The sequence below is a fragment of the Leptidea sinapis genome, chromosome 36, assembly GCF_905404315.1.
Source record: "Leptidea sinapis chromosome 36, ilLepSina1.1, whole genome shotgun sequence".
Taxonomy (NCBI): domain Eukaryota; kingdom Metazoa; phylum Arthropoda; class Insecta; order Lepidoptera; family Pieridae; genus Leptidea; species Leptidea sinapis.
Window position 1 is genome coordinate 7,478,898 of NC_066300.1, and position 10,736 is coordinate 7,489,633.

A 10,736-nucleotide genomic window follows, 5' to 3' on the forward strand; every position below is an offset into this window, starting at 1 on the left:
TACATACAAGACTTTATCTACACCCAGAATATGAATCCTCTGAAAGATTCTGAAAAATTCTTAAAACAGCCAGCATTAACCTAATATCACCCATTACTGATTATATACAAATAAACTAAGTATTAATGAAAGAATTATTTATTATAGTAGTAATTTACATTTTGTATAGTGCAATAATTAAAATTCACTCGAATATTATGTTCTTTTGCAGCGTTTTAAATGAATCGCTAATTTTTTGGAAACAAAACAATAAAAATATCGTAGAAAAATGGCGGGGATTCGAATAGCCTACTTTTTTTACGGCGCGCGGCGAACGCGAGTAAACGATAATGTTCTTTTTTTGAAATTCATAGAGATACCACGCATCGAGCAATAAAAATGTGGCTGTCTGTAAAAACTCTTTGAGCATAAAAGGTTTGAAAAAAAAAATAGGAGTGTTGTTATGAAATTCAGTACAACATTACAACACTCGTTTGGATGATGTAATTGTTATTAGAACATTGGGTGTTTTAATGTTGGCAATAAGCGAACTGTTTCAGAATCTTTAATAGAGGATTTAAAGCATGGGTGTAGATAAACTCAGTTTACGTCAACACGCTTACGTTTATGTGAAATCGCTTTGCATTTAATCGTGATCAAGACTGGCATTTGAACACACTTACTTAAAACTGATTTTTATTAAACTCAGTTTGAATGGTGAAAACTCGGTTTTTGTGAACGCGTTCAACGCATTAATCGAAGTAAAGACAAGCCTCTGAGCTAGTTTAAGTAAAACTGAGTTTTAATTAAATCTGGGCTAACAACTAAGTTAATTATAATTTCGATAAATCTATAATTATCAAATTCATATGACAATCGAATATTCTCATCGTATTTTAAGTAATTAATTCCAAACAGAACTCTAAAGTAGATAAAGTAATTATTGTAAACCAAATATATCGCTGTCTCGCTTTATCCTGGAAAGTATATGCAGCATTTAAAGTGTTTATATTCAGTTAATAATTCGTAGTCGTCGAGACAGAGTTACAAGTGTTGGTCACCTATACAAGTTTATTGATCCCTGTCAAATTAGTCTACTAAGCTTAAAAAGTAAGTATTGCGGAATATCATAGTAAAAAAATACAATTTTTTTTAAAGCAATAACTTACAATTTATTTGTAATATAAGTGCTATCTATATAATATATGTATGTTAGTGACCCTGACTACTAAGCTAAAGTTCCCGGGTTCCACTACCGGTAGGTGCAATCATTCATATGACGAATATGTATGTTTGTTTCCGAATCATGGATGATTGTATGTATTTTTGTATGTATATTGTATTAAATATATCGTTGTCTTGTACTATGGTACAAGCTAGTTTGGGGCAAGATAATTCGTGTAAAAGTGTTTTAATATTATTATTATTATTATGTATTTTTCATGTTTTGTATGACTTTTTACACATTTTGTGGTGATTTCTGCTATGATGAGTGTTGCAATTACCGTGATGTGTTAAAATATGTTATTAACATAAAGTAATATAATATTATTATTATATTAGACGTATGACATCAATTACAATACGAAACATCCATTTCAGATAAAAATGGTTTTGACTCTGTACAACTTAGACGCAAGTCCCCCATGTCGTGCTTGCCAGATGGTGTTGGAGTATTTGAAACTGCCGTTTAATTATGTCACCGTTAATCCTCTTAATAAAGAGCAACTTACTGAGGAATACATAAAGGTCTGTATGAGTAGTAAATTTGATACATACCTTTATTTGAAGTCAATGCTTATGCAATTTTGACTATGAATTCTTTGAGACTATGGAATGTCTCAGGGTGGTTTTACCGGTTAGATGAGTTTAAAGGTCACGGTTTCTTTGCCGGTTAGTACGTATCGAATTCTTTATCTCTCGCGAACGTTCGGGTGAATTTCGTAACGAAATAATAAAAAAAATACGCGTTGCACTCAGGGAGTGCCGGATTATCATTTAAATTTTAAAGATTGATAAGATTATAGACAACATTAATATTAGCAACACTTCCAACTGACCCCGACAGAATAGCAAATAAATTTAATGATTACTTTATCCACACCGTATCCGGTTAAAAACGACATTAGTCATTAAAAATACTAACTTCGAAGAAATAATTGCATATTTTTATACAATCTAATTAAGTCTAATTCTAGTTACGATTATAGTTAATTTTAGAATCGGTGTCCTCTCGCCTTTTGCCAGTCGCGCGTGCTTCTCAAGCACATCTCACCTATAACTATGTTATATGTTATAGGTGAATAGGTACTATAGGAGAATAACTATGTTATAGGTGAAATGTGCTTGTACCTATAACAAACCTTTCTAGGCTCACACCGACTCCAAAAATACCAATAATCGTAACTAGAATTTAATTAATTAGATTGTACAAAAAAAATATTTTTAAACTTTTTAGTGCATAATATACATATGTTTTGGAAAAGTGTTTTTGAAGTCGGTTGATTTTTTGTTAATTTTTAGGTACAATAACTAATAATTTGTCTAAATTTTGCAATGCAGCAATGGACGTAAGCGCAATGCAAAAATCATTACATACAGTGAGAGATTCTGCCACAGATCACACCCTTAATGTAATGTAATGTTATGAAGTTCCATTGAACATCACATTCGAATTGTTCCATTGAACAATTACTTGACCATAACAATGTTATGGTAGGAGACTGAAATATTTCAGTCTAGCGTAGCATAGTTCGGATAGCATAAAAAAGATTCGGCGGAGTATCGTTAATTTGCTCCTAAGTTCCTCTGTCATGGATCCCATATCCCGGGTCAGAACCTACCCAAACTCACCAAACTATCTCTGGAGTATATCCTTTCCAATAAAAAAAGAATCATCGAAATCGGTTGACGCGATATTGATTTGTTCGTAAATTTGTCGCGCACATACTTATAGCAAATTTAGGCAACTATGGTTTTCTCATGGATCCCATTGTCAGATCTGGACCAAATTGTAATGGGATCACATGGAAAGCACCAGCTTTCAAATAAAAAAAGAATGATCAAAATCGGTACACCCAGTCGAAAATTCTGAGGTAGCAAACATAAAAAAACATACCGGCGACTTGAGAACCTCCTCCTTTTTTGAAGTCTGTTAATTATACCTCATTATCCGCAGATTTTGTATAAATCTAATCAATTAAAACATTTTTTTTTCAGATGAATCCACAACACACTATTCCTACGTTAGTCGACGATGACTTCGTTTTATGGGACAGGTATTTAAAATTTCCCTGTAATTTTGTTTTTCTTAAGCCGCATCCAGTTTATTCATAAAGTAACTTCCAAGTAGTCTTCTTCGAAGTTGTTGAATGTCCCCTTTCCTAGGATTACACATTAAACAACTTCCTCACTACATTTTTTATGATATTATTTATTTCCGTGGCATTGTTGTTTTTACATCTACATATTTTTGTGCTAAGCAATTATATCCATCATCATCATCAGCCGGAAGTCGTCCACTACCGGACAAAGGGCTCCCCTAAAGATCGGTCCTGCGCTGCCCTTATCCAACGTCGTCCGGAGATCTCGACCATATAGTTGTTCCATCTTGTGGGGGGCCTACCAACACTGCGTCTTCAGGTACGTGGTCGCCATTCGAGGACTTTTGTGCCCCGGCCATCTGTCCGTCGAACTATGTGCCCTGCCCACTGCCACTTGCAATTAAATGAATGGGGTGTTTTTTTTAAATTACTGACCCTAAAGGAAAAAACAATTACCTGTATTTACTAGAAATTGCAGCATTACAAAACAGATATCCATGATTGGTTACTAACCTCATATTCAAAGTCTCAATTATCATAAATGTTTTAATTATAAAAAAAAATATTATATTAATTATAAATTTTATTGCAGCCATGCTGTAGTTGTGTATTTGGTGACAAAATATGGCAAGGATGACGCTCTCTATTCATCGGATCCTAAGAAAAGGGCTCTCATTGATCAGAGACTGCATTTCGACACCGGAGTCCTATTTCCAGCACTGCGCGATACGCTTGTAAGTAGATGCATCATCATTGTATTGTATTCCAGATACATCCTATCATATTTCTCAGGGTTAATCTTTGTCCATGTCAGAAGCCATATGTGTTGCCATAGCACTTTAAATAAGATAAGTACAACAACACATGAACAATATGAACTTGACCGATCATTAGACAGCAGGGCAACAAAGTGATCATGCAGGGATTATCTCTAATACATATCTAGACATATCTCTACACGAGCAAAGGGGTATTTTAAAAATATAAAATATGTATGAGTTTCACATATTTAAAAAAGTATTTAATATTTCCAGGTACCCATTGTATACTTCGGTGAAAAACAATCCAAGCCAGAAAATTTGGAGAAAATTGTATCAGCTTATGATTTCACAGAGAAGTTCCTCACTAAGGCGTGGATAGCTGGCGATCAGCTAACTGTGGCAGACTTCTGTTGTGTTGCTACAATCAGCTCTCTGAATGTAGTGATTCCAATTGATGCTGCTAAGTAAGTAGAACTGTGAACTAAATACATTTTTTGATGTGAAAACTTCTATAGCGGCGTTGAGCACTTTTCTTGGGATGGGTATAAAATGTTAAACTCGAGTCAGGACACGTGACCTGATCGAAAATTCGTAAGTCGGAGCGACTTGAGTCTTTTGTGACAATTATATATAATTTTGTGACAATATAATATACATAATTGGTAAGTTGAATTATATAATATACATTTTCATTTTTGTGTACGATAGCGCAATAAATGAATATTGTATTTAACCACACAAATGCGGACAATATACTGATAAATAAAGCAATTCGTGCGAAATTATTCCCTATATTTCCAAAATATGGATATATATTCGAAAATGCACAACGTTCAAGTTTGCACTACTACCGGCACTCCCGTAGTGCAACCCGTTATTATCCTTAATTGTTCATTTATCGGCTATCTATGTGCTCTTTTGTAATTCAATTTATCTTCGCGCCTTCTATCTTTCGCAACTTGCAATTGAATATTTGGCAGTTCTCGCACAGTTATAATTACCACCACAAATCCGAAATACGACATAGTTTGTTGAAGAAATTATTGTTTATAATAATTAATAACATATACCTTATCTTTCAGATATCCGAATTTGACAACTTGGCTGAAAAATTGCTCAGAATTAGATGTTTATAAGAAGAATAACTTGCCAGGTTTATCTGCACTTGAAACTATATATGAGACTGTTATTGCTTAAAAGTGGAAAAAATATTTCTTTCAAAGCATATAATTAAAAATTTTAATTATATAGATGACTATTTTTACATAGATGCCACTGCAGTAAAATGTACCTGAAATTGAAGAAAACATTGAATTGAAAAACTAGAAATCATCAAAATTTGCACTATGCACATTGATTTGCTGAAGTTTGCTGAATTTTGAACGGCTGAGTTAATATTTTTGGCTTGTTGAGTATATAATTAAAACTGTAAAGTAAGTTCATGTAATTAAAGTTCTACCAAAGAATTTGTTTCCTTTGTTTGGTTTTATATTTTGATAGATTGTGAATGTGTTTAAAAAAATTAATAATCTTATTGATATATATAAAGTTGCGTGAACTTTGCGAAAACGTGTTCTGCAAAGGTAACGAAATGTTTGGTAAATAATAAATGTAAAAACGCAATTACAATTACTTGAGTTCTTTTTCTTTAAACCGTATTATATTTAAATCTGTAACACTTACGTTAATCAAAGAAAATACTGTTATAATGTTATTCTAGAAGCATTATTGATCCATTTCGGCAAGCTGCAACTCTGCCAAAAGAAAATTAAGAAAACCATTACTTTTTGCAGCGAATAGCAACCGGAATGAACGGAAAGTTCTACCCGAGTTATTTTTTCATCAACCCCGTCCCTTCCCGTTCCCATGTACTTACTGCACATCTTGATGATGGCTCAGCAATCAATATTGAATTTTAATCAATGAATGAATGAAAACTTTATTAATAACAAACACAAACCACAGAGAATAATACAAGTAATAACATAAAAAATATAAAAAGTAAAAAGAATATAACAATATTATAGTGATTATTTTTATTAAAAAGTGAGAAGTTATTGTCATCAAAAGGAGGTGACTGAGCATCATGCTGCGTTGGTATAATACCAACACACAGCGCTGATTTTCAGCAGCCCTCTGGTAACCTGACCCTTTGAGTAACTACTATTGTTAAATAATATTTTTTGTTTTAGTAAGTAGTATTTTTTTAAAGACGAAATTGAAATTTGGTACTTACTACTGTTCTAAATATAGGTACATAAATATTAAAATTATAGCGATTTTAGAAATATTTGCAGCAGAAACCAAAAAAAAGTTCGACTCCATTAATAATATAAGACTTGTGCACACAATTTGTGAGCATATACTTTACAATTTACAAATTCAATAAAATTTACTTTTGTGATAGGATTTATTATCAGTAGTTGAATGCAATATTGATAACTACTTGAGTAGGTATTATACGACTGAGAGGATTAATAATATTATCTTTATTTTCATTAACACTGTTTATATCAAGCACCACACCATCACGTGGTAATAATATATATATTATCTCATGTATCATTCCGGACTTTCTTATCAACTTCACCTTTTTGATGCGTATTATTATAAGGTATCCGGTAAAATATTTGTTACTCTTTCAATTTATAAAACTATGGATGACATTAATAAATTCTCTCCCTATTTCTGTTAACAATAATATTAGAATTTACTAGCTGTGCCCGTTACATCGTCAGCATTGATTTAAATATATTTTAGTATGATATACCTATTATCGAAATGTTTTGCGTTTTCTTGAGTGTTAATTCCGCCAATATTCGTCTTAAAAAATTCGGCACTGACTCTCATGAAAGAGTTTGTCGATTAAACATCTCCTGAGGATGTCTTATGTCGAATTGTTTTAAGTCGAATATTAGCGGAATTAACACTCAAGAAAACTCAAAACTTTTGGATATTTATGGATTTCCCCAAAATAACGCCTACTTCAATACATTTTCTATGATATTAGGTATTACATATATAAATAAAACGAAACATTGGGTATTTTGTCCGTTAGTATCACAAATTCTACCGTTATTTTGGCATTTGTACTGGCACGTTGTAGACTGAATTTGATAATGACCTGCAAATGTGAAGCTTCATCATTCATATCAATTGTTTTTCTAGAAGAGGAGGCAAACGGCCTAGAGTCTCGTGTGATAGAAAGCGATTAGGTACCATCCCATGGACATCCGCAAAACTAGCGGTCAAGAGTTGTGTTGCCGGCCTTCATGATGGGAGTATGTTCAGGAAAACTGCAGCCGATGATAATTAATTAATTGATTCTACTGTGCGAGGCAAGACGATCGAAATTCTCGCGGTTATGGAATGCTAGACGTCAACATGATGCTGGTAGGATTTCACAGTTTGATGTCCGGTGATGGAATTCGGATGCTGGTATCAACCTGACAACTCCACTGAGTCCTCCCTGTGATATATGCTGTAGACAATGCAGAAATCATCCACATCTATACGCAACGCCAAAGAATCTAGCCAATCGGAGATGACTTGATAGTTAAATGGTGAAATTTTCACAGATGATTTCTGTTGCCGCTATAAGAACAAATACTAAAGAATAATATAAAAAATATATAACGGGGGCCCCATTCAAAAAACGTGATATTTTTTGCAGTTTTTATAGATAATGCTACGAAACCCTTTGTGCGCGAGTCCGTCTATTTTGACAATTTTTTTATATAATATGTTTTGTGAAACTTTTAAGTGGATCATATCCTCATCAAATAATAATGGAAAAAAATTAACAAAAAAACAACCGACTTCAAATACACTAGGTATTCCAAAATAATAGATATAATATGCACTAAAAAGTATAAAAATAATGGAATCGGTGTCCTTCCGCCGCGACCCGTTCTCGCCTCTCGCCTCCTCACGACGCAAGCACATCTCACCTGTATGTAGTTAAAAACCAATAATGGATGACACCGACTCCAAAAATTACAATAATCGTAACTAAATTATATTAATTAATAAGATTGTATTTATACAATCTTATTAATTAATTAAAATAATCGTGTATTTTTAAATACACGATTATTTTCATACTTTTTAGTGCATATTATATCTATTGTTTTTGAATAGTGTATTTGAAGTCGGTTGTTTTTTTGTTATTTTTTTTTTAATTTTTGATATTTAGTGAATTTGAAGTACAGCAACTTATATATATACAAAATTTTTCAATGCAGCAATGCAAATATGCATTGCTGCATTGCATAAGCGCTTATAAGCGCTTTTCAATTTGATTACAGATAGTTAGAAATTCTGCCACAGGTCGTAACCCTTACTATAAGTCGTTAAGGAGATTGATGATAATATTCGATTATGACAATTACTTGACCATAACTACGTTTTGGTAGATGACTTAAATATCATAATAGCATAAAAAAGATTCGGCCGAGTATCGTTAATTTGCTCCTAAGAATTGAAGAGTTCCGTTACTTTGCCATGGATTCCGTAATCAAAACTTAACCAAACTACCTTTGAAGTATTTCCTTTCCAATAAAAAAAATCATCGAATTCGGTTGACACGATATTGAGTTATTCGTAAATTTATCATCCATATACGTATAGCAAATTTAAGACTTTTATGGTTTTCTCATGGATGCCATTGTCAGATCTGGACCAAATTACGATGGGACCACACGGGAAGCACCAGGTTTCACATAATAAAAGAATCATCAAAATCGGTTCATCCAGTCGTCACCCAGGTTTTGAGGTAACAAACATAAAAAGAACATGCCGACGAATTGAGAACCTCCTCCTTTTTTGAAGGTACGGTACGGTAAGCTACGTGTAACATAGATTTTTATTTAACTCTTTGGCTTCCAACTTAGCAATTTTTCATCATTGATTATTTGCTCACAGTAAATATTATTAATTTAATTTTTACGTAGCTAATTAAAAAGAACTTATAAATTCAGTTGAATGATACTAATTACGTTTGCACGTTGCACTGTGTGTAGCTATTGGTGCACAAAAGAACTGATCCACAGGCTATGGTAACTACATTGATCCTTACCAGGTCAATGTAATAATATTTTTTTCCCGTTGGTAAAAGGGGCTTTTTGAAACTTTTAACTAGCTTGCAAACCGTTTATATTGGACATGTTCTCATTAATTAAATTGCAAACTTAGGGTAGGTACCAAGTAATACATCAGTCGAAGAAATAAACTTATATCTTTTAGAAGCCCTAAGTGAAACGGTAACGAACTGAATAAAGTCTCTGTCAGTTGACCACTAAGATAACCTCCTGCTACATTGAACTTCATACAGTCTTTGCCAATGGACCTGTCGTCAATTGCTGCAGCAGCTACTTACTATACAGCCAAAAGGTTTAGCGTAAAAATGTCACGTAACACATCTAAGTATAAGAGTTATAATTTGTTCGTGATACTATCCTACTATGTGCCTGACGCGAAAGCTCATGGTCGCTCAGAGGGTAATTATTATAAGGGAGTGGGCTATTCTCGGAGTTTTCTGCGAGATCGAAACAGAAATGAGGAGATCCTTAGGAGAACAAATGTCACTGGCATAGCCCAAATTATTTGCGAAACTGAAGTGGCAGTGGGCAGGGCACTTAGTTCGACGGACAGATGGCTGGTGGGGCAGAAAAGTTCTCGAATTGCAACCACGTGCCGAAAGACGCAGTGTTGGTAGGACGCCCACAAGGTGTACCGACATATGGTCATGATCGCCGGAATACGTTGGATGAGGGCAGCGTAGGACCGATTATTGTAGAGATATTTGGGGAAGGCCTTTATCCAGCAGTGGAAGTCTTTCGGACGATGATGATGATGATGATGTTAAACTATCTTACTTGATCTTTTGTTATATTATGTATACACACACATATAGTAGTTAGTTATTAAGGATTCATGGGTACAAAGCTAACTCTGTATCCTAGATCTAAGACTATACTACTTTACATAGACACGCTAAGGAAATGCTCTTTTAATTTATTCTTAATGACTCCTTTACAGTCTTCTTTATCCTCTCTTAACCTTTTGATACTGTTATTAACTTTTTTCTACTCTGTTACTTTTATCTGTCATTTATATAACCACGATCAGTAATATAGGAACATTATTTATTAAGTCTTCGAAAAAGTCTATGCTCTTTGGCCTAAAAAGCAGTTTTAATTGTACTTTTTTTATTATTAGTTCGTTTTTTCGAACAGGCTATAGCCAGGGGCCTTACTGCCTTGTCTTTAGTAATGTTTATTGTACTATAATGTCGCCCAAAATGACAGTTGTGTTAGTGCCACAGACAACAAAATCTAGGTATGGTAGGTTCATAGAAATTTGAGGTAGTACATATTAATATATAATAAACATAATATTTTCATTTTTAAACATTTTAATGTCAACTTCAGAAAACAACATCTTGATAAAATTTGCCAAGATACTGTTAGGTATATTTTTTAATTTACCCGCGTTGGCTGTATGGGTTGTACCTTTGCCCTTCCTTGAAGGAAAAAGGAAACCACTGAGCAGAGATCAGTTTACTTACATCATATTTCCCGCCAATTTAAGCGGCAACTCGAAAACTTGTTTGTTTATTAATAAATTAAGTTACCAGGTTGTAGAAAAAATATTGTATGCGACACGTTGTATA

General features: G+C 33.4%; 1 protein-coding gene across 2 annotated transcripts; it reads left to right on the forward strand.

Annotated features, from left to right (window-relative positions):
• Positions 1–963: 963 nt before the first annotated feature.
• LOC126975473 (glutathione S-transferase 1-like) lies at positions 964–5,695 on the forward strand. 2 transcript variants are annotated; one of them, XM_050823393.1, is made up of 6 exons: positions 964–1,089; positions 1,582–1,728; positions 3,199–3,257; positions 3,895–4,036; positions 4,337–4,527; positions 5,146–5,695. In XM_050823393.1, exons 2-6 carry the CDS (start codon positions 1,588–1,590, stop codon positions 5,258–5,260), a joined length of 648 nt encoding a protein of 215 aa, XP_050679350.1. In that variant the 5' UTR covers positions 964–1,089; positions 1,582–1,587; the 3' UTR covers positions 5,261–5,695. The 2 variants fall into 2 exon arrangements, with proteins under 2 accessions (XP_050679350.1, XP_050679351.1); XM_050823394.1 differs by lacking the exon at positions 964–1,089 and adding an exon at positions 1,139–1,237.
• Positions 5,696–10,736: the final 5,041 nt, after the last annotated feature.

What these genes read in the sequence shown, in the direction of transcription:
- LOC126975473 (XM_050823393.1), top strand. Translation starts at nt 1,588, where the DNA reads ATGGTTTTGACTCTGTACAACTTAGACGCAAGTCCCCCATGTCGTGCT. An exon ending in TTACTGAGGAATACATAAAG is followed by an intron (nt 1,729 to 3,198) that starts GTCTGTATGAGT and finishes TTTTTTTTTCAG; the next exon opens with ATGAATCCACAACACACTAT. An exon ending in CAGCACTGCGCGATACGCTT is followed by an intron (nt 4,037 to 4,336) that starts GTAAGTAGATGC and finishes TAATATTTCCAG; the next exon opens with GTACCCATTGTATACTTCGG.